Source organism: Quercus suber, unplaced genomic scaffold (assembly GCF_002906115.3).
Source record: "Quercus suber isolate HL8 unplaced genomic scaffold, Cork oak 2.0 scaffold_68, whole genome shotgun sequence".
NCBI classification, from domain to species: domain Eukaryota; kingdom Viridiplantae; phylum Streptophyta; class Magnoliopsida; order Fagales; family Fagaceae; genus Quercus; species Quercus suber.
The window spans coordinates 1478516-1503653 of NW_027069533.1; the positions used below are offsets into that span (position 1 = coordinate 1478516).

At 37.5% G+C, this 25138-nt stretch overlaps 2 protein-coding genes across 2 annotated transcripts; one reads left to right on the forward strand and one right to left on the reverse strand.

The window, feature by feature from the left end:
* Positions 1 to 5304: 5304 nt before the first annotated feature.
* On the reverse strand, positions 5305 to 8442 carry LOC112039144 (uncharacterized). Its single transcript, XM_024071991.2, has 4 exons — positions 7961 to 8442; positions 6239 to 6397; positions 6002 to 6110; positions 5305 to 5883 (listed from the first exon to the last, which is right to left on the reverse strand). Exons 1-4 carry the CDS (start codon positions 8429 to 8431, stop codon positions 5675 to 5677), a joined length of 948 nt encoding a protein of 315 aa, XP_023927759.1. The 5' UTR covers positions 8432 to 8442; the 3' UTR covers positions 5305 to 5674.
* Positions 8443 to 21925: 13483 nt separating this feature from the next.
* LOC136067350 (uncharacterized) lies at positions 21926 to 23494 on the forward strand. The gene is made up of 2 exons (XM_065773077.1): positions 21926 to 22640; positions 22824 to 23494. The coding sequence occupies exons 1-2, from the start codon at positions 21926 to 21928 to the stop codon at positions 23492 to 23494; spliced, it is 1386 nt and encodes a 461-aa protein (XP_065629149.1).
* Positions 23495 to 25138: the final 1644 nt, after the last annotated feature.

Genomic DNA, 25138 nt, shown 5'->3' on the forward strand with positions numbered 1-25138 from the left:
TTTAAGAAAACATAAAACATTTTACATTCAATTATTATATAATTAAGGCGAGATATTTTTATAAATAATGTAATGTGTTTTAGAATTTGATTCTAGTACTGCTTACAATTCATCATCTATACATCTTGAATGGCTTAAAGATGAAGCATATATAAGTAAATCCATAGCTTATTAAAAAAAATACAAGAATTTAAGTAAATAAAAAAAATTTAATTTTATTAAGAACCTACTAACATTGCCCTAAGAATGTAACATAATGATCAATGAAGCAACTCTTCTTTTTACATAAACCTCTCATCCTAAAGCATCATCGAATAGAATAGATTGAAGTGGACTGAATGGACCCAAGTGGAATAATAGACTGTACTAGACTAAAGTTGACCGAATAGATCAAAATGAAATTAATGGGTCAAAATGGACTGAAGTAGAATGGATTCTCTTTTTGTTGTTTACTTTCTTGTTAAAGGGACCAAATAAACCAAAAATGGCCGAAATGAACTGAATTAACCAAAGTAGACCAAATAAACCAAAACAAACCAAAGTAAACTGAATTGAATTAAATGAACCTAAGTAAACCGAAATGCTACGTTATTGTATTTCAACAAGAGCGTAGCATAGCAATAATAAATATTTGATGGCAAAGCAATGAATGACTTTATTATTTTTTGTATTTTGTCAAAAAAATAATTAGAAATTTTATTAATGTAAAGAAAGAAGAGCTGGTGGCAAATGGTACAACCATTCCCAGTATCCAAACAAGAGCATCTATTATCCACACTTGGAAATTTCAGGATCAAGAGAAATCATAAACAAAGAATTTGCTACCTAATTAGTTTATTTTATTCTATTTTATCAGACTACCTAATTAGTTACTGTCATGTTTGTTGGATAAATAAAAGTGTACAGCAATTATGCTTCTTGAAGAAAACATAAAAAACCTTGAAATAATCGTCTCCCGTTCATCCATCGAACATGTTATCTTTAAAATTTGTTTTGTCTGAAACTTTTTCTATAGAAGAGTTTTGTCTGCAACTTGATGTGTGACTTTGACCTGCATTATAAATTTAAGGGATTTTGTTTACTTTTCCTACTTTTTAAAAAGGAATTTTATTTTATTTTAATGAGAAATTACCATATTATCTATTAACAAAATAAAATGTAAAGATTAAAATTCACTATTACTTAATATTGTATATTTACTTCCAATACTTTTTAAAAATAAATCTTATTTTATTTTAATGAAAAATTATCATATCACCTACTAACAAAAAAAATATAAAAATTAAAACTCATTATCCATTAACTTCATATTTTTAAAATATAATAACATACCTAGTTAAAAAAATACAAAAAGTAAACCAAATCTTATTTGGATACGGCGCACGATTGGAGCTGACGTGTTGAAGCATTAAATCAAAGAGGATTTGGTATGTTTATTTTGGTCACATCAATCAATACATATGTCTGTCTTCAAGTTCTTGGTTTCTTCGAAGAATCATATGTTACAACAAATCTGTCTGTTCCAATTTCCTTTCTACCAACCTGAAATAGTAAACAATACTCCCTCCGTCCCATATTTCTTGTCCTGTTTGAAAAGTCAAATTTTTTAAGGAAACATCATTTATTATCTTGTCTGTCTTTTAAAAATATATAAGTTTCCAAAACTACCCTTAAATAAATTTACCAAAAAATTTTCTTTTCAAATACTCTGTAGTAGTTTTGAAAATAAAATAGGGGTATAATAGGAATATTAATAAATTAATGACTTTTATTTTTAGAAACAGGACAATATTTTGGGACATCCCAAAATGGAATAGAGGACAAGAAATATGGGACGGAGGGAGTATTAGATTATAAAAGTAGGACTTATACTCTTACTTTAATTGTTAGGTTAGGTCGTTCATTTATTTATATATTTTTAATGAGATAATAATTGATATTTTTTAGGGTAAAATATTGTTCTTGCCTCCAAAATTTGTATGAATATCTTTTTTTTTTCCCTCTTAAATTTTAAAAAATTGTTTTATATCTCTAAACTTTTAAAAGAGTTTTTTTTAAAAAAATTTTTTTACCTTAGTTATTTAAGGGCAAAAATAATGATGAAAAAAAACTTCTTTCAATAGTTTATAGAAAAAGAACGAACTTCATGAAAATTTCAAGAATGAAAACAATTGTGTATTGTACTAGTTTTGATGGAAAACTTTATGTGAAAATAGTTTTTTGCATTTTCTTGTGTTTGGTAATATTATAATAAAATAAGTAAAAAAAAACTATGTCTTGACTTTTCTTATTTGGTTTTGCTTGAGATAAAGTTGTTTTCCAAAAAAAAATTGGAAAACAACTTCATCTCAAACAAAGCTAATTAATAAGGAAAGTCAAGAAATAAATTTCTAACTCATTTTTAGGTTGCTACTAAATATAGGAAAATAAGATAATTTTCTAAAAAATGCTTTTTAAAAAATTATCCATTTTCAAAAAATAAAAAACATTAATGTTGAAACAAACGGGGTATTAAAACTTCTTGAGAACCTTCCCATCTCCAACTTATGCTCTTGGTCAATTTATTTAATACAAACACTACAGATGCATAAATGATCTTTAGTTCCAGCCAATTAGTGAAGCATAGGATTTGTTAGGTCATCAATTTGGCTTAAAAAGTAAATTTGGGTTTTGGACATAATTTGACTACAACTCCCACTAAAAAAATTAACATGGTTACATATTTTGAAAATCTAATCCCTGGATTACATGTTCTTTATGTTCTTAACACACATGTCAAATTTCATGTCAATCAGATGTTATACTATTCAAAAACTTGTTTTTTATGCACAATTTAAGACTACTGTGAGGACTCAGAAATCAAACAGCGTAAGCCCACTTAGACTAGTGAGGTTTGTGTAGCTCAACTAGACCCAAATCAATATATTTGTAAGAGAGTGGATCAAACAAAAAGGAGGAGGGCTTAGCCCGAGAAAAAAAACAGGGAAGAAAAATTAAAGATCATGGATTAATGTATGTAACAGGCTTATTACAAGCTTGCCCGAGGAGGCAAATCTTACCCAGAAGGAAACAATGTTCACTCTCTTCTCTCTATGTTCTTATTCTAGATTCTATTCTTTTCTTTCTCTTTTTTGTGGATCCCTTTCTTCTGAAATTTCCTTTTTCTTATATAATTCTCAGCACTTCATATCTTGGCCCCTCATCTCTGCCTACACAAATTCTCATCATAACACCTGTTCCCTTAAACTTCTGATGAAGGTGGTAAAAGGAGTTGCTTAGCTGTGATCTCCACTGTTCAAGTCACTTCCTCATTAATGCAGCTGATAAAACTGTTGCTAGCCATTTAATGTGGAGGTAGTAAGCTACTTCTCACTGGAAACTTCCCTTACCCTCCATGATTCTCTTTCCACAGCCTGTCCTTCCTAACTGGAGCTCTCAAAAGTCTTTTGTCTCTTCTCCTCCTCGGGTGGATTTCCTTGTCGGGCTTATGATGCCTTAATAATAATGATAACAGCTCAACAATCTCATCCTCAGTCCTCGAGCATCCACAACTACAAAAGCTTGAAATTTAATCATTTGATTGATGACATAACTATTGATTTTTTTTTTCCCCCTGGAAATTTTGTAATACTAGAGAATATAAAAGGAAAATATAATCCAATAGTAGATTTGTCAAAATTCACATCAATAAAAAGATATTGAGTAGAGTTGTAGCCAATTTACAAATTAGTTTGTAGCTAAACTTTATCCTTCAGATTTTCTTTCCTTTATTTTTATTTTACTTATTTTTAGTGTTATTTCAGTGATTGTCCATTGAAAATTCTATTTGCAGTCTCCTTTGAAAATGAAAATGAGAAAAAAATAGAAAGAATGACAAGATGGAATTACAACGAAAGAAGGAAGAGCTTTATAAGTAACAAAAAGTGGTTTGAATAAGGGGTAAATACATAAAGTGGGGAATGCAGAGTTCAATTCTTAACTTCTACTTTAAAAATATCTAGTTTAGCTTTTACATCTGTCTCTAGACAAGCGAGTAGGTTAGAGGGACATGGATAATCAATCTTTTACATTAGTCGCTGGACTAGCGAGTAGGTTAATGGCACATGATAAGAGTGCAAACCAATGAATCATTAAAAAATGTGTTTTCTTTTTCAAAAAAATATGCATAACAACTCATAATTGATTATTTATTAATTTTTAACTAATAATTTTAAAATATGTGTGAACCGTACACTTTAAAGCTTCTTAAAATATGGTACTTTTTTTTTTTTTTTTTAATAAGCAAAATGTTGTAATTTTAAACAACTCTTCTTCCAAACTAATCTTAATAAGCAAAACATCTCTTATGCAGTAGGTGTATCATTCCTTTCACAAGTACGTAGAGTTTAGCTGTGTAGGTTCCACTTACATGTGAAAGTTCCTTTTACAAGTACGTAGTGTGTAGATTCTACTTACAGATGAAAGTCATCACCTAATTAAAATAAAGCAGAATCTTAAGATAAAGTTTACATTTTAGGTGGGTATGGTTCAAATGTTTGAAACATGACTATTTTAAGATTTTTGTTTTTCAACAAATGGAGAAGGGAATGTGAACCTGATTCTCCTTATTAAAAAGGAAAAAGAAAAAAGAAGAAGAAGAAAGTAATACTATTGAATTAGAAGTCTTTTGACAACTTTATTTTAATATTTAAAGCTCTAAACTGGTGTCATAGTTTAGTAGATTCGTATGATTTCTAGTCGTAAGTGGTCTTTGGCCAAAAATTTCCCTTTAAATGGATTTTTCTTTCCTTCCAGGTGGCCTAAGAAAAATTTATTAGTAAGACAAATACTAGTAATAAATTCTCTCATTTCCTTACTCCCTCTCTATTTCTCTGAAAATTTTCCAATTTAATCAGATGCATTCAACCGAATCGATGAATGACCATCATCAAGTCAACATTCAAACAAGAAGAAAATTCCAAAGCTAAGGCTTCAAGAGAAAAACAAATAAACAAAGACACACCATCACACACGTACACCCAGCCCCATGTTCTGGTGTATTTAGATTCTTTTTAAGTTCTTTCTATTATTTTATGTTTCAATTCTCAAACAGGGCTAGAAACAGGGTAGCCTAAAACAGAGAAAGCCCCGAAAACCATCATCTGCGCATCTCACATTAGGAACAATGTATTCACACATACATTCACCTGACCTACTAGTCACTTTGCAGTTGGACTGATTTTTGGAAGATTCCAAAATTTCCTTTCTTTTTGGCAAGCAGATAGAGTGATTTTTATATTCTTCTGGCAAAATGTTCAAGCAAGATTACAAAATACCCTTTTGATCATTTTATTTTGTACTACATAAACTTTTATTTTAAAGATAACCAGATGACAATTGAAGTTTCAGAAGAGCAACGGAATCCAAGAAAGAATTGCACTGAAAATTCCTCATATTTTAGCCTGTTCTGCCACTACTAAGAGACAAAAAGGGACATTTATGAAAGGAAGATTCATTCATTTCTTCACTTCTCCCATTGATTGTTGAAGCAGCAAACAATCACTAAATAAAGAAAACACATGTTCTCTAATAAACTTGTACACCCAAGGACCCTCAAGACTAATACAATTCACGTCAGACGACTCTCATGTAAAATCCCAGCAGACACCAAAAGAAACTGTGTTATGCATGACCACTATGACATTCCATTGATATCATCTTTCACAGTTGAGATGTATTCGATACCAGTCTTGCCATTGTGTGTAAGTACCTCAAAGTTTCCTGCAGTAAATGACTGGTCTTTGTGGAAGATGGGTCTTCTTAGTTCTGTATATGCGCAATACTCTACTGCATAAACAGTAGTATCCTTCATGAATGTAGAGACTGCCACCCCAACTCCTTCCCCTGCATAAACATAAGTCAATAACACCTCAACGCTTGAAGTTTGAAATGCAAAACTAATTCTTGATACAATGACATGGATTGAAATTCGAGAGATGGTGCAGCAAAGAGTGAATTATACCATGTGTGACAAGTAGCAAGTTTTCTGTAGGATATTTATCTGCCAATGCCTGAAAAATATGAGCATATCTAGTCCTTGCACCTGGCACAGTCTCTTCCCACTGCGGCAACTATGATTCCTCCAGCAAAAACCTCAATTAGCCATAATCATTGTGCAGATGTATGTATATATGCCTATTGTACCAGAAAATTCCCTGACGGAAAATAAAATATGAAAAGGATATTCAATAAAAAATACCTCTTTATACACTGGTTCCACAGTGTTGTCCACTGTCCCAGCTGGAAACTTTCCTTCAAGTTCTGAGATATTGAAGCCCCAGTTTCCATCTTTAGGAGCCAAACCAGGTCTGATTGCTTCAGTGTTTAGCATCTCACATAATCCATACTCAATAGAGACCTGAAAATCGGGGAAAAAAAAAAGATTCAAGAAGGAAGTTGATTAGCCAACAGTGATCCAATTACATTTCTATGAAAAGTATCAGAAACCCAGTAATTGAATAATTCATAGATAGAATTTCAAGTATAGAATGACTATATAACAACTCCGTGCTTAAACAGCTCATTTAGCAGCTTTCAATGATGTCTACATCAATGGACGAAACTCATTAAGCTATCAGAAATTCCGTAAATAATCGACTGGTAGACGTTTTATGTTAGTATCCTTAAATTAAACTTATCCTATCAAATCCTTTTACCAATCCATGTATAATTCCATCTATTGCACCCCCAGTAATCAAGAATAGTCAAAACGTTACAAGATAACGAAAAGTCCATTGGTCCAATATTCAAGCTTTGAAAAAACAACAATGATGGTACTAGTACCCGCTTTGCTACGCTACGTGTAATATTACTCTGTCTATTACAGAGCTGGTCATGAAGTCAGTGATCAACACCAACTCTAAGTTCAAAGCAATTATAACAAAACAAAAAATAAATAAAAAAATAAAAAAATAAAAAAATCAAAAATCAAATCAAATCAAATCTTTCTATCAAATCAATTAACTTGGTGTAAATACAATTTCTCACAAATACCAGATTTTACAATAAACTTTACCCATATTTCTTTTTCCTTTTTCTCTTTTTGGTTTACACCAAAAAAAAAAAAAAATCATTCAAATTTACATCTCTGCTTAAAAAAATCACAATTATGCAACAAATAATCCTGATTATAATTCAATTAAGCATTAAACTCATAAAAATACATAATAAAGTAACCAAATTTTACGCTAGCTGTCAACCTACGCAACCTTCTTGTTTTTGTTGTATTAAACTAAAAAAATCAATCTTGATCTTACGACATCAACAACTACTCAAATTAATCAAATAAGGAACGTCACATCTAACCATAAAAAATATCAAAACGAAAAAGGTCACGTGTCCTTAAGATAATTGTTAATAAATTATTTTTAAAAAGTTTTGATACCTACTTTCATCGAAAATAAGTAAATATTAAAATCCGTCAAAAAAAACTAATTGCTTTTTTTTTTAATATAAAAGATTTCTAAACCAATATATCAAATATCAAACAAAAGTTTTATATATATATATATATATATATAACATCAACAACTACTCTTTTTTTTTTAATATAAAAGATTTCTAAACCAATATATCAAATATCAAACAAAAGTTTTATATATATATATATATATATATAACATCAACAACTACTCAAATTAATCAAATAAGCACGTCGCGTCTAATCATCAAAAATATCAAAACAAAAATTGTTAATAAATTATTTTAAAAAAGCTTTGACCTCACTTTTATTAAAAATAAATAAATAATAAAACTCGTAAAACAAATTAATTACTTTTTTTCTCATCTCAAATACAAAATTTCTAAAAATATTTTCTACACTAATGCATTGTTAAAATAAAAACATATGGCCATACAATCAAAATATCAAGTGAAAGCTATATAAATAGAGAGAGGAGGAATGTGAAAAGACAGAAAAGACCTTGAGTTTGGAGGGATCGATGGAGACGTTGTCGCCAGTGAGGTTGTTGGGATCATCGTGAAGGGCACAAAGAGCAGAGACGACTTGAGATGCGGTCTCGACGCAGCGAACGAAAGGGGACACGAAGACCCGGTGAATTGGGAACCCGAGTTGATTTCGGATCTTCCGACCGGTGCAAAAGGCCCGGACCCGACCCTCCTCCACGAGAGGTGGGTCCCACGGCCTCTCAGCGGTGGTCACCCACAATGGCTCGAAGTTGTCCTTGCGGTCTCCGTGTCGCATTACGACGACGGTTTGGTGGTGGTGCTGTTGTTGTTGCTGATGATGGTTTTCCTGAGATTTCGAGGACGGAGGCTCCATTTGTTGTTTTTTTTTAGAATTTTTATTTATTTTTTTGGACAGAGAGAGAGAGAGAGAGAAAGAGAAAAGGGATTCGATCAGTTGCGTTTTGTTGAAGTGTACAATGTTCATTTTTTAGGATGCGTTTAGAGCCTCTATTTATAGGTATAAAAGGAAAGGCGGCTACTATTTTTTTCTTCCAATTAGTTGAAAAAAGAAAAAAAAGGAAAGGGACTAGAAATTATATAAAGTTGGACGAGGTTACTTGTTACTTTCTTATAAAAAAATCTAGCTTACCGCGCGGTACTCAAAAACTTTTCTATTTATAAGTAAAAGGAAATGGGCTGTTTTTTTTCTTTTTTCTAATTAATAAAAAAAGAAAAAGGAAAGGGATTAGAAATTATATAAAGTTGGATGTGGTTACTTAGCATGCGTTTGGATAGAAATTATTCTCCTTGTGTCTACGTTTTTTTTTTTAACTAGTGCCTCTTGCACTGTTCATGGGACATGAACAGTGTGTTAAGGCAAATATACAGTATTTAAGGGCGTGACCAGTAATCCAAATTTTTTTTTATTGTTTTTAGCAATAAGTTTTCAGTTTTCAGCAAAATAAACTGTATCCAAACACACTTTTATTTTCTTATAAAAATAACTAGCCTATGAGCGCTGAATCACGTGCCTGAAGGCTCTTATATTTTTTTGGATAAAAATTAATAATTTGCATCTATTATAATTTAGAAGTATATTTTTTTAATTTTTCAAATAAATAAAAATGATAAACTTTAGAAATAAGAAGTAACTATAATTTCCTTTTTGAACATGAAGAAAAAAAAAATCATAAATTTTAGGAGTTCTCTTTTTGAATTCAAAATGAAATTTGTTATTTGACATTTATAATCATATTTCTAATGAAGCAACCCTTCATTAATGATGGTATTTTTGAACCACATAAAAGTCTAATTAAAAGAGGAGAATTCTCTTTTATATATATATTGCTAATTCTTATATATAATATAGATAAAATATAAGAAAAATGTTACATCTATAACATTTTCACAATAAATTATTATTTTATTAACCCGTAACAATCAATAACAAATTACCATTTATGATTTTATTATGAAGGTGTTATGAAAGTGTTGTAAAGAACGTTTTTCTATAATATATCATATTGCCACCATTTATTAATTGTAGTGTTATGTATGTTTCTATGTGTATTGCATGTAAAAATATTAACCTTCCTGGCCGTTGACAGAATGCTCCCATTGGATCTGTCAGAGGCCAAGAAGGTTAAAGTTATGTCGTTCAGGTTCATTGTCTTGAATGATGAGTTGTACAAAAGGGGTTTTTCGATACCCTACTTGAAGTGCCTAAACTCAGAGGACGCAATGTATGTGTTGCGAGAAGTCCACGAAGGAATATGTGGAAACCACTCAAGTCCACAATCACTAGTGGGAAAGGTGGTACGAGCAGGATATTTGTGGCTAAACATGTAGAAAGATGTAGTTGAGGTCATCTAGAAGTGTGACAAATGCTAGCAGTTTGGGAATGTGCAACATGTTTTTAGCAGAGCACTTGATGATTATCTCATCCCCTTGGCCATTCTCAACATAGGGGATCGACATTTTTGGTCCACTACCACAAAGTAAGAAGCAAGTCAAATTTTTGCTTGTTGTTATTGACTATTTCATGGGTCAAGGCAGAACTTTTGGCAATAATCACAGAGGCCGAGATATAGAATTTCATCTGGAAAAACATTGTTTGCAGTTTTGGAATCCCTATGGTGATCATCTCTGATAATGGACAACAGTTTGACAGCCCCAAATCCAAAGAATTTTGCAGGGAATTTCATTTGGAAAAACATCATCTGCAGGTTTGGAATCCATAGGGTGATCATCTCTGATAATGGACAACAGTTTGACAGCCACAAATCCAGAGAATTTTGCAGGAAGTTGGGAATAAAGAACCATTATTCTTCACCTAGACATCCACAAGCCAATGGTCAAACAGAAGTCACAAATTGAATTTTGCTCAAAATCATCAAAGCCTGACTTGAGGGGGGTAAAGGGAGCATGGCCTGAGGAGCTACCAGGTGTTTTATAGGCCTACTGAACAACTGCAAGGACACTAACGAGGGAAACACCATTCAAGTTAGCATTTGGTACTGGAGTAGTGATTCCCGTTGAAGTTGGGTTGTCAAGCCTCATATGAAATTATTATGACAACTACAACAACAACAAGGAGTTGAAACTAGCTCTAGATTGCTTGTTTGAGGTCAGAGATGATGCGGCTCAAAGGATGGCTTTGTACCAACAAAAAAATGTCAAAGTACCATAATCAAAGGGTGAAGCTTAGAAGATTTAATACTAGAGATATGGTTCTACAAAAAAGTTTCACAGGCCACCAAAGACCTAACCTAGGGAAAGCTAGGCCCTAATTGGGAAGGTCCATACAAGGTTATCCGTTACTCAAGAAGAGGAAGTTACTACTTAGAAGACCTCGACGGGATTCCTTTACCTCGTCCTTGGAATGTAGAACACCTCAAGAAGTACTACTAGTAAAAGTACTAACGCCAATAAATTCTAGCACATGGAATACCTCATCTTACTCACTGACAGATAAGCGAGACTTTACTTTTTTATGCAAGCATTTTCTATTTTTTGCATTTTACTTTGTTAAGTTATACCCTTGTAATACCTTCATAAGCAAGGGTGAATAACGCAAATAAGGTGTCTCTAAGCCATTTCTTTACAAAGACCAGGTCTTTAGTATGTGTATCTAATAACTAAGCGCAAGCTATACATAGTGAGCATATTGATAGAGTCTCTGAAAGATTTCATCAATGGTAAAAACTCTTGAATGACGAGTTTAAATCATAATCATCAATGGTAAAAACTCTACTTACAAATGACGAGTTTAAATCATAATCATTAATGGTAACAACTTTGCTCACAAATGACGAGTTTAAATCATAATCATCAATGGTAAAATCTCTGCTCACAAATGATGAGTTTAAATCATAAAGTTCAATGGTAAAAACTCTGCTCACAAATGAAGAGTTTAAATCATAATTGTCAAAGGTAAAAACTCTGCTCACAAATGATGCGTTTAAATAAGAACTTCGCTCATGAAAAGGCAAGTTTAAATCATGATTGTCAATGGTCAAAAACTTTGCTCATGAATGACAAGGTCAAATCATAGTGATAAAAGCTCTACTCACGAATGACGAGTTTAAATCATGATTATTAGTGGTAAAAACTCCCCTTACGAGTGAATGAGTTAAAATCATAAAAACTCCGCAGACAAGCTACGAGTTCAAAATTCTTATAAGCAAGTTTAGAGCGTGAAGTTCTAAGTAACTCATGATAAAAATTCTGCCAACGAATCCAAATCATTGATTATTCTACTGGTAAGCTTTGACCGCTAATAATGATGAGCTCAAGTCATTCTCGTAGATACAAACTCTATAGACGAGTTTAAGTCGTGAAGTGAATTGTTAAGGAAATTGCCAGTGGTACATACTCCATAGGTGAGTTTAAATCATGAAGGCTAGATCGTGAGTAAGTCGTGAAGATCAATGGTATAAGTTCTGTGAACAGATTTAAAGCATATGAGAATTTCTAAGGAAAACTCATTAATAGACGAAAAACTTTGTTAGTATAAATACCCAAAATCGTCAATATTTAGACGAAATATGCAGTCAAGAGCAAATAAGTAAAAGCCTCAAAACAAGGAGGCAACCATTGTTCAAAAGAAGAAGGCATAAATCTCATTAAGCAGGAGGAGCAATGGCCTCATCCCCCTAGCCAGGATTTGCTCCTCCAGCATCAGTAGCACCCTCTCCTCCCGCAGTAACAATAGTTGTTTCTTTTTGCTCCTTAGCTTCTTCAGCAAGAACCTCGGTGTCAATAGCTTCGAAATCAAGATTGGAGAAGTCCATGACCTGGTTGTGATGCTTCATCGTCCATTCGCAAAGAAGCTCAAGACCCTTGTAGTATTGGATGAACTGAAGATCAGAAAAGTGTTCAGATTTCATGAATTGTTAAATGACCTTTTCACATTTAGCATCGGTCCTTAAAAGAGCAACTTGGATCCCCTCGTCGTTCTGAATGACAAGCATTTTCTTCACCCTCAATTCCTCACTAAGCTCCTTGATCTTCTCCTTTACCTTGTCAATCTCATCCATAGCTTCAATTAAGTCCTTCATCAGCTTTAAACTTTCCACTTCAACAGACTTGAGTATAGAGTTGGCCACCACGACTTTCTCCTCTCTGTTGAGATAATATGTTGTTAAGCGTAAGGATTCTCTTAGAACTTGAAAGAAGGATTTAGAAGTTAAAAATGACAGCTACGGTGAGATTGGTGAATAAGGTCAAAATGGTATACCTACACCAACTTGTGGACATAACGGCTAACTAGCTTATGGGAAGGAATGGAAGTCAGGTCTTTGAGCTCGTCATCTGTAATAACATTGTGAGCTTATCCAAAGGTAGTAGCTGGGTCGTCCCAAACACGTTTCCCAACTTTGCTCTTCCCTTTTGAGTGAGTAGTAGGAGGGGTAGAAGCTGTGTCTTCAAGAGACAGGGTTGGAGATGACGGGATAATTTGGATAGACAAAGAGACCACTATGTCACCCTTCTCATCGTGTAACTTTCATCTCTTTGGATCCGCGACAAGGGTTCATTTTTCATACCTTTAATACGGGCATACTTCTCCTTGCTGTACCTGGTAGCCATCTCAGCTAATAAAAGAGGAAATGTGAGTAATTAGAGGAAGGAAGGAGAAAAACATGAGAAGTCTTATAAAGACGAACTTACTTTTTTCTTCTCGGTAAATCTTCTCCAACACGTACTCAGTGGGCTTGAGTCCAAGGCAACAGTTAAACAAATGACCAAGGTCGACCAAGTGGTCAAAGTCCTCGATCTCTCGAGGAAAAGCAAGGGCAGTCTGAACTCAGTCGCAGTATTGACTCTCCAACTTAGGAAGATTAGAAGCTGCAGAACAAAAAGAGGAGTAATGTTTATACAAGTAAATTCTTGATGAAGGAATCCAGAAAAATTTCCCAGCCAATTCCAGAAATAAAAAAGTATTGTGATTTTCAGTCACGAAAGGAGGAAGGAAACCTAGAGACAACCCTAGATTTTCTATCCCAGGGTAAAGGCTCAAAATACCCATAATGGGTGAAGGGTTTCAGATGGTATAAATACAAAAACTCATTCAAGGTTATCATTTCCCCTTCACAGGCGGACATCCAAATCGACATGCAACTTACAATCGCCCTCTAAGCATTAGGGACGAGCTAACCAGGGGAAATTTGGAAATTAAAAAGAAGACCCATGATGAATGGATGGATGGGAAACGAAGGCTGCACAAAAAAGTAGCTATGTAGAAGCACACTTCACCATGGGAAAAAGTGCAAGCCTTTTTGTTGGAATGAGGCAAGCGAGTAATGGTACCTTTGGGAAATTGAAACCTTTTTCTAAAGCCTTTCAAGTGCTTCCTGAGAAAGACTTGGAGAAAGCATGTAAGGGGGTTGAAGAAGAGGACGAAGGCGGTTTTGGCACAGCCATGTCAACCTCTTTACCCAAGGATTCAACATTTGATGATAGCCCTGTTTCTAACTCACTTGACCTAACATCATCATCCCTATACTTTAGGGTGGTCATCTCTAAATGATGTTTAATTAAAGAGTGGATCAAAGGATAAAGGGTAAGTAAAACAGATTTGAAAGTAGTAAAACAAGAAACGAATAAACCCGCTTGAGGATGCTGACTAGAAGAGTATTCAAGGTAGACTCCTAATCTAGCAAAGAAAAAGGCGATAGAAGGGCACTCTTGTCTACGGAATCAAAATCAACCATCAAGAGAGCATAAAGAAAAGAAACCTTACGGGGGAAAAAATGTTTAAAAGTTTGAAATTCTTTAGAGCTTTAAGCACAAGGAAAATAAGGAAGAAGAAGGGGAACAGTTTTTTTCTAAAAAAGAAAAACTGAAGTTAAGACACGCCAAAATCTAGGAAATTTCGCACATATCATGAGTAGGAGGAAGATACGTGTCCATCACCTGACGAAGGAGTTGTTTCACATTTATTGTGAAAGAAGAGTATCGAGAAACGGGGGAAAACACGAACTATCACAACTGATTATATTCCTATGCTCGTTCAAGATCTGGATGACAAAGGAATGGGGCAACTGACGAGTAGTGATTAAATAGTTGTTCGTTCCAATGGACGACCGTTAACACATTAAAGTAAAAAATTACTCCACCAATCTAGCCAGCAATGAGAGACTTCATGAGCCACCGCCCAAATGTTACAAACACCCATTTAAGGAGAGACTTCATTGCCATTAATGAAGTCCTTCACTCAAGTGCAGCATCCAAGGGAGATCAATGGACAAATGCATTAACCTGAGTACTTGTTATATAAAGCCAGCTAGCTCAAGTAAGTGATCTTAGACACATCATATTACAATATATGCTATAGATTTCTAAAGAGAGATTATCTAACTTAAGCATTAAAGGGCCCTTGGCTGGCACCACCCCAGTGTCTTTCACCTCTATTCTCTTTGTTCTCAATAGGAAATTAGGTTCGCCCATCGACACTGACGGGACCAATGAATTCGTCTCACATGGATGATCCTATCAATATAGACGAAGACACCCTCAGGCCAGACGAAGTAAGTATCCACGCTACTGATGAATACAGCCAGACCATTCAATGCAGCCAACTAAACACAGAACGGTTACAAAACCAATTGTATGATTCGTTGGAGCATATTGAAACCACATTATAAGATACAAAACGTTACCAAGAGGAGAATTAAGACCTCCATAACTACTCCAATGGCTAGAAGCTATGAAAGCATATATAAAGCTCTCACATCGCCAAGTACAAGGTACATAGAGACACACAGTGATTTCTTTGATTTTGATATATTGCATTTTGTCCAAAGAATTTCTCATACTAACTTTAGCATTGGAGACGTTGTGGCAGGCACCACATCGGTGACCATCCTTGAGAAGACATACTCGTGAATTTTGGGTTGATTCCATCTGCTGACTGACGAACTTACGCTTCATCAGTTTGGCGCCGTCTGTGGGGAACTATTTGCATTTTTCGTATTCCAGGGTCCGAAAACACAGTTTCTATTTTTTCAGATAGAGTCCAATCAAGATTCTGCAACCTTGGCTCAACAGATCCAAGCTCTTGCGGCCACTGTTGAAGAACTTACTAGGCAAAACCAGGAAATGAAGCTGCAGCTTCAACAGGAGGAGAATCGGTCAAAGGGTAGCCTAGAGGATAAGGGAGACAACCATAAAAGAAGTAATCAACACAGACCCATCACTTCTGACGAGCAAAATTCGGATCTTTTGTGAGAAATGAGGAAGGAGATGGACGAGTTAAGAAATGCCATTAAAGAGAAAACGAACCGGAGCGTGGATAGAATGGTCAAAGCCACGGATTCGCCGTTCACTATGGCAGTCCTAGAATGCCTGGTACCGATGAAATTCTGCCTTCCCCAGATTGAGCCATTCGACGGGCTAAAAGACCTTCAGGACCATCTTAATACCTTCAAAACAACGTTGGGCCTCCAATAGCCCCCTAACGAGATATTGTGTCGTTCCTTCCCCACTACTCTCAAAGGAGCTGCAAGGGAATGGTTCACCAAATTGCCAACGTAGTCCATTGACAACTTTGATCAGTTGAGCAACGCCTTCTTACGTCACTTCACTGGGGGGCAGCGTCCCAAGAGGCCAACAGATTACTTGCTTACCATTAGGCAGGGAGAGAAAGAAACCCTGAGGTCTTATGTCAAACGCTTCACTCGGGAGACCCTGGAGGTGGATGAAGCTAACGACAAGGTGCAGCTGATGACTTTCAAAGCAGGATTAAGGTCCAGAGATCTTATGGCTTCATTCGCAAAGAATCCTTCGAGAACGATGGCGGAGATGCTCCTAATAGAACAAAAGTACATGAATGCTGAAGATGCACTGGCTACCATAAGGGATGTAGAAAAGCTAGGGGACAAGGGAAGGAAGGATGACAAGCGCAGGGGACAAAAGAGGGAGTGCCTAGATCGTCGGACCAATGACGAGAACAGAAGGAGAGACGATAAAAACTCTCGAGCAGTAAAATTTACCTCTTTGATTATGCCTGTTGACAAAATTTTAATGTAGATTAAGGACGAGCACTTCCTTAAATGGTGAAGACCATTGCATTCATCTCCCAACGTTCATGACAAGAACAAGTACTGCCGGTTCCACAAGGATCATGGCCATTACACTGAAGATTGTCGCAACCTTAAAAAGCAAATAGAAGAGTTGATAAGGAAAGGAAAGTTACAAAGATATGTGAAGAAAGGGAAATCTAGCAGATTCAGGGATGACAATAGAAATCAGAAAGAGCCCTTGTCCAGAGATAAAGATAATACCGCCTAGCCTTCCCAGGATATTATTGGGGAAATTAACACCATAGTAGGAGGACTGTTCCTAGGAGGGTCATTCAAGTCCCTCAGGAAAGCATGTCAAAGGCAAGTGAACAACATCTACATGATACCTCTGTCTAAGTAACGATGGACCAGGATATGTCTTTCAATGAAGCAGATGCTAGGGGAGTGAAGCAACCTCACAATGACCCTTTGGTTATAGTACTGACTATAGAAGGATTCAACACCAAAAGGATCCTCGTAGACAACGGTAACTCTGCAGATATCATCTACCTCCCTGCCTTTTAGCAGCTGAAGTTAGATCTAAAGAGACTGCACTTATTTGACTCTCCTCTCGTCAGTTTTAGTGGAGACAGAGTATATCCCAAGGGCATAGTGACGTTGATGGTAACAGTGGGGACCTACCCAAGGCAGTTAACCCGTCAGATAGACTTTTTAGTGGTAGATTGCCCCTCATCTTACAACGTGATTATTGGATGAAAGGCAACCACGTCTACTTATTGCTTGAAGATGAAGTTCCCCACTGATAGTGGGTTGGAGAGGTAAAAGGGGATCAGGTCTTAGCAAGAGAATGCTACCAGGCCGTCATGGCTGCGAAGGAAAACCACACATGGATGATTGAAGAGAAAGAAGGAGAAAAAATGGAAGCCTTGGAAACAGTGGTACTGAACGAAGGAGAGGCAACCAAGATGACGAGGATAGGGATGACGTTAAGTCCTGATATGAAATCAAGGCTCGTCCAGTTCTTAAAAGAGAATCAAGATGTCTTCACCTGGAACCACGAGGACATGCCAGACATATCCTTAGAAGTCATTCAGCACAAGTTGAACGTGGATCCAGAATGGAAGCCCGTCAAGCAGAAACGGAGAGTCTTTGCTCCAGATCGAGATCAGGCAGTTACAGAAGAAGTTAACAAATTGATGACGGCAGGGTTCACTCGTGAAGTATACTATCCTGATTGGCTCGCAAATGTCGTCTTAGTGAAGAAAGAAAATGGGAAGTGGAGAATGTGTGTGGACTTCACGAACCTCAATAAAGCATGCCCAAAGGATAGTTTCCCTCTGCCAAGGATAGACCAGCTTGTGGATTCTACCGTCGGACATAAGTTGCTGACGTTCATGGACGCTTTCTCAGGGTACAACTAGATAAAAATGGCTAAGGAAGATCAGGAGAAGACCGCTTTCATCACAAGCCAGGGGCTCTATTGTTATAAGGTAATGACTTTTGGATAAAAGAACGCAGGAGCTACTTATCAGAGGTTAGTGAACAAAATGTTCAGCAGACAGATCGGTAGGAATATGGAAGTGTACGTGGATGACATGTTCGTCAAGAATAAGGAAGAACTCGCCCACCTGGATGACTTGAAGGAGACTTTCGTCACCTTTAAATAGTACCAGATGAAGTTGAATCCTAATAAATGTGTCTTTGGTGTAGCTTTAGGAAAATTCTTGGGGTTCATGGTGTCCCAAAGAGGAATAGAAGCAAACCTGGAGAAGGTGCAAGCCATAATCAACATGGCATCAACCAGGACCGTCAAGGAAGTTCAAAAGCTCATAAGAAGAATTGCAGCTCTTAACAGGTTCGTTTCTAGAGCGACGAACAAGTGCCTCCCCTTCTTCAAGACTTTGAAACAGGCATTCAAGTGGACAGACGAATGCGAAGCAGCATTTCAGGAACTAAAGCATTACCTGAGCAACCCACCCCTCTTGAGTCCTTCAAAAGAAGGGGAAAACCTGTATTTGTACTTGGCGGTATCAAACATAGCCGTCAGTGCAACTCTGATTCGAGAAGAAGACAAGAAACAGCTCTCAGTGTACTACGTCAGCCAAGCTTTCCAAGGAGTTGAGTCCAAGTATCCAAAAATTGAGAAGATTGCATTTGCGTTAATAGTTGCCTCACGAAAACTAAGACAGTATTTCCAAGCAAATCCAATCCTGGTGATGACAGACCAACCTATCAAAAAGTCCATGAACAAGCCTGAAGTAGCTGGAAGAATGGTCCAATGGGCAATTGAACTCAGCCAATTTTACATCGAGTACCATCCTAGGACAGCCATTAGGGCACAAGCCTTGGTGGACTTCATCGCCAAGTTCACTTCCTCGGACGAGGACAATCTCACCAACGAGGCCGAGAAATGAACGATACAGACCGACGGTTTGTCAGCCCGAAAGAAGGGGGGAGTAGGGGTTGTCATAATCACCCCAGACGGAGAAATACTAAAGTATGGAGTTCAGCTAAAATTTTCGGCCACCAACAACAAGGCCAAATATGAAGAAATTCTGACGGGATTAAGACTTGGAAAGATGCTTGGGGCTAAGAACTTGTTAGTTCAAAATGATTTAAGACTGGTAATTGGGCAAATTAAGGGAGAAAGCGAAGCAAAGGAAGAGAGAATGAAAAAGTATCTCAGGCTGACGAAACGCCTGGCTCAGGAGTTTGATGAAGTGGAATTTGTACAGATACCCAGGAGCCAGAATATGATGGCAGATGAAGTTTCAAAGATGGCATCGTCAGAAGGAGGAACGACGAGTGTGGACTTGATGATAGAAATCCAGAAAAACCCCAGCATTAAAGAAGTTCCAACTTTCATGATCCAGAGCATAAACAGCTGGATGACGCCCTTCATATCCTTCCTCCAGGACAGACACCTCCCTCCGAATATAGACGAGGCCAGGAAGATCAAGAAGAGGGCAGCCAGATTCACGATCCTCAATGATACCCTATACAAGAGGGGTTTCTCCGTGCCTTACTTGAAGTGTGTTAACGAAGAAGATGCTAAGTACATCTTGGAAGAGATACATGAAGGAATTTGTGGGGACCATGCTAGCCTTAGATCCTTGGTAAGTAAGATCATTCGAACATGTTATTTCTGGCCTACTATGCAGGTGGACACAACAGAGTTCATCAAGAAGTGTGATAAGTGTCAACGGTTCGGGAATGTCCAACGACTTCCAGTAGAGAAACTGACGACGATAACGTACCCATGGCCATTTGCGCAATGGGGAGTTGACATCGTCGGTCCATTGCCCCTAGCCAAAGGTCAGGTAAAATTATTACTAGTTGTTATTGACAACTTGACCAAATGGGTTGAAGCACAACCACTGGCAACTATCACCGAAGCGAGGATCTGAAACTTCGTGTGAAAGAATATAATTTGCAGGTTCGGGATTCCGAGGATGTTCATATTAGATAACGGACGATAGTTCGACAGCCAAGGCTTCAAGGACTTCTGTTTAGGCCTGGGCATCAAGAACCAGTTCTCATCACCAGGACATCCACAGGTGAATGGACAAACGGAAGTGACGAACCGTACGCTACTCAAAGATCATAAAAACCATGCTGGATAATGCGAAGGGCGCCTGGCCAGAAGAACTGCCCAATGTCTTGTGGGGCTACAGAACCACAGCAAGAACCCGATGGGAGAGACCCCCTTCAAACTCACATACGGCACTGAAGCAGTGATCTCGGTTGGAGTAGGAGTAACCACCACCAAGCAAGAGGTATTCAACGAAGAAGCCAATGATGACTGTTTGCGAGTTAACCTGGATTGTCTAGATGAAGTAAGAGACAAATCCTGCAGCAGAATGGCAGAGTACCAACGGAAGATGACTGATAATTACAACAAAAGGGTAAAACTTAGACGACTTGACATAGGCGACCTCATTCTGCGTAAAATAACCCCGGCAACCAGAGATCCAGCTCAAAGAAAAATCAGCCCTACATGGGAAGGACCATATCGAGTCATTCATTACTCCAGACAGGGCAGCTACCACCTGGAAACCCTAGACAAACAAAGACTCTCGAGGCCATGGAACATTGAACACTTGAAGAAATACCATCACTAGATGTAACGGTCAAATATATTCATTATTGAAATTAATAAATGAATTGTTCAGCTGACGACTCCATGACAAACAGATCTAATTCAATAGTGTAAGGTTGAATTTAATCAACCATCTAATTGGTTATTTTCCTTGACCAATTTGCTTGTAATTTAGCACTTAGTAACCCTGTATTTAGGTGGGAAAATTGTAAGGGTAGTGTGTGAGAAGATGTGAAGAAAAGCTCAAGAGTGTGCAAGAAAAACAGAGTCTCGCGGCTAGGGCTCGCGGGTGGATCGCGACTGGCAAGCCGCGAAAGGCAGGCACGTGAGAGGCACACTAGGAAGCTGAAGGGTCGCGCCAGCTGTCACGCTATAGGACAAAAATTCCAGGCTGTCCAGGCCGTTACGTCGCGACTGGAACTCGCGACTTGGACAAGCCACGAGGTCAAGCCGCGAGTTAACCCTGTTTGGCAAAAACTGACGTTTTGCATTCCCTTCTCACCCTACTATATATACACCCTTATACCCTCTAAATTGAGAGAGCTTCCAGAGAGAATTTTGTGAGAGAAACCCTAGAGAAAAACAAGATTGCCTCATCCCTAATCTTTACCTTAGAGACTCTTCAAATTCCTCTACTCTCTTCCTCTCCATTGTCATACCCTTGAGAGGCCTTTTACCAAATCCTTATCTCACCATACCCACGTCTGTGAGAAGGTTCATTTGGTGCTTTGGGAAGCAGTTTGGGAAGGAACCAATACACATTGGTTGATGCTATGGTCAAGTAGCGGAATCCAGGAAGCTAAAGAAGAAATATGTTCGGTGTAACCTCATTGGAGCAAGAAGCTTGGAGGGCTTAGGTACTTGGGTAGATTAGGCTTGGATGCTCTTCTGCTGTTCATGTATCCCAACTATATTCTTTAGTGGATTTTATCACTGCTTGGAGGGTGGCAGAGAGGTTTTACGCCGAGGACTTCGGTTTCCTCTTCGATAACACATCGTGTGTTGTCCGCGTGTTTGCATCTTCTTTCCCTTTATCTTTGCCTTATATTTACTGCTGTGGATGTGTTTATATTTGGCTTAGATTGCTCTATCAATTCTGTTATAAGCTTGTTATCATATTCCGCACATTAATTGTTTGATATAAAGCTTGAATTGGTATTTTTGTAATTTGGGGTCTAAACGTTCAAAGGTGTTTTATACTCTTTTTGAACTTTCAATTGGTATTAGAGCGGGTACACTTGTTGTGGTTTTAATACCTGAGTGTGATCCTTGACCCCTTGTTGAGATGGATAGGTCTCAATCTCTCAATGTTCCACCATATTTTGATGAAATTAATTATGCATTTTGGAAAGTCCGAATGAGGGCGTTTTTGTGTTCTATGGATGAGACTGTGTGGGATGCAGTTGAGATAGGTTGGACTAAACCGGAGGCTCCTAAGGCAAATTGGGATAAGGCTGCTCTTGCAGCGGCAAATGCAAATAGCAAGGCATTGAATGCTATTTTCTGCGGTGTCTCTCCAGAAGAATTCCACCGGATTTCTCACATCTCCGTTGCTAAGGAAGCGTGGAAAATTCTGGAGACAACCTATGAGGGAACTAAGAAAGTGAAGGATACAAAACTTCAAATGCTGACCACTTGCTTTGAGGAGTTAAAAATGAGTGAGGAAGAGTCGTTTGATTCGTTCTACAGCAAGTTGAACGAAGTGGTTGTTAGTAAATTTAACTTGGGGGAAAAGACGGAGGACTCGAAGGTTGGAAGGAAGATCCTCCGGTCACTACCAGAAAGTTTCCGGCCCAAAGTTACAGCCATTGAAGAGAGCAAGGATCTTGACGACATCAAGGTTCAAGAGCTGGTTGGTTCTCTGCAGACATATGAATTGTCCCTGCCCTCTCAGAAGAAGAGCAAATCACTTGCTCTTAAAACAATTGATGAGAGAGTAGCATCTCATGATCTTTCGGAAGAAGATGGAGTGGAGAAGGAAGTAGCATATCTGGCGAAAAACTTCCGAAAATTCCTGAAGATGAAGAACAGTGGAAATCCATTCAACGATAGGAAATTTTCATCTTCAAGAGGTGATAGGAAAGAGTTTACGAGGAAAGAAGGGAAGGAGTCTCAATCTTCCTCGGACATTGTGTGTTTCGAATGTAATGGACATGGACACTTCAAAAAGGAATGTCCCAATTATTTGAAGACAAAAGGAAAGGTCTATGCCACAACTTTGAGTGATGCTGATTCATTAAATTCTGACTCTGAAGATAGCTGTGGAGAAGGAAATTACTCCGCTTTCATGACCATTGCACATGTGGAGACCTTGGATGAGTTGGGTACACTTGTGAAGGAGCTTGGGGAACATTCTGATTTGGAGTCTATGGGAATAGTCGAGGAGTCTGAAGATGAGGAAGTTGGAGAAACAGTGGGCTTGCAAGAGACTTACAACTCACTCCTTGAAAAGACCGGTGAATATGCTAAAGTGGCTAATGCAGCCATCAAGAAGATGAAGAGAGCTGAGGAAGATTACAAAAGTCTCCTGGCACGATATAAGGAGGCTAAATGTGAAATTGAAACACTTAATGGTGAGCTATCAGAAGCTTACACTAAAGTGAGATTCCTTGAGCAAGAGGTAGTACAAGCTCATGCCAAGGTAGATAGGATCTCCTCCAGGAAGCTAGATGATGTTATTTCATCCCAAAAACATGCCTCAGACAAGTCCGGGTTGGGATATACCGGAGGGAGCAGCTCATCAGCCAAAGTCACCAAGGAAGTAAAGTTTGTGAAAACCAAAGAGACGGCTGTTGATAAGCTTACTCCAGAGATAGTTGAGGCCGAGAAGAAACAGAATGTGGCAAATCAACGGGTGTTCAACAAGTCCCGAAATCAATCTGAAGTCAGATTTGGAGCTAGAGCAAGATCCCTCTCAAGACCATAACGGGGTCCTAGAACAGAATATGTGTGTCACTATTGCGGACTGCAAGGGCATACTAGACCCAATTGTCAAAAGCTGAGAGCAGACAACAATACAAGCGCACCTCGGTCAAGAGGAAGAAGGAATGATAAGAGGTCTTGGGGTGGTGAGCAATCAAGGAGCCAAAACCGTGATCCCGGAATGACGGACGTGATGAAAATGATTGGCGCCTTCACCACTTGCTTGGAGAGCTTCAATAGGAGGTTTGAAAGTCCTAACTCTCGTACCCGATCCGTCAAGGATATCACCCCAAACGCACGTGACGTGTGGGTGACAAAGGGTTCTCATGCATAAGCATTATAACATGTCCATGCATCAATTCTTCCTATGCTTTGCGGATAAGATTGGTTATTTGCTTTGTGTTTTTGAGCATTTGTTTAATTTGTGGTTTGTTTGTGTTTAAAATGCTTTTATTCTTGCTGTTTTTTTTTTTTTTTTATTTATCTTTCTTCTACTGTTTTTGTGTCAAAAATCCAAAAACACATAAAAAGTTGAAAATCCAAAAAGTTTGATCACTTTGTTGAGTCTTGTCTCCAAGCATGTTTTGCCCTGTACCTTTGTACTTATGGCTTTGTGCATTTAACGAGCTTAGCTTGTATCTCATGCACTCATATCTTTGTGGAAGAAATTCTGAAATCTATGTGATTGTTGTAAATAGATCTTCAACCTTGTCATAAATGATTAGTGAATGGTTTTGTTGATCTTGAGACGTGCATAGACTCATGCCTATATATCTTCCCACTTTTTATTTTTATGCTTTAAAAGAGCTCTCTAAATGTAAATCTCCAAATGAAAAGAGATATAGAGCTGCAAAAGCCTGTCGCACATACTAGTATTTGACTAGGAAAAAGGGAAAGCGACCAAAATAAAATGTGTGATGCTCAAAAAGCCAAAGGCTAACTCATAAATTGAAATATCAAAAATTTCAGGCATCTATCTCACAATGAGATTCTCTTTGCTCAAATGTTGCAAACGATATGTTGAATATGGAGCCAAATGAAAAGCTTCAAAGAATTGTTATCAAGTACTTGTGGGAGGTCATATATGCATGTTTCTATAATTGAGATAGGTCACATTATCTAGTGCTAGTTGTGTATGCCTTGATTGAATTGATCATTGAAGCTTCACATTGGACTAAGAACTATCTCATTTTTGATATCCACACACATCACACAAGTCTATGTTCAACGAATGCCATATTCATTTGTGTGATTGTACTTGTTTAAATGTGTTTTCACATGCTCAATCTTTGTGGGTCAAACACAAAAAGATTTTTGAGTGTTTTGTTTTGTTTTTGGAAAGTACTTTGCTTTTACAAAATTGTGAAATTTTCTCAAAAACAGTGTTGCCCTGTTTTGGCGACTAAGTCGCGGGTCAGCACAGTCGCAAGCCCTAGTCGCGAGCTCAATCAGAGATTTTCGCGACTTACTGGCGAGTCAGCACTCTAGTCGCGAAAAAGACTTAGAAAATTCTTGAAAAATTTGAGTTTTTGCTCTATTCGCGGCTCATTTTGGCGGCTTGTTCGCGGGTGGAAGGTCCAATCGCGAGGGTTACTCAGTGATTTTCGCGGCTCAGCTCGCGACTCCTTCGCGACTAAACCTTCCAGTC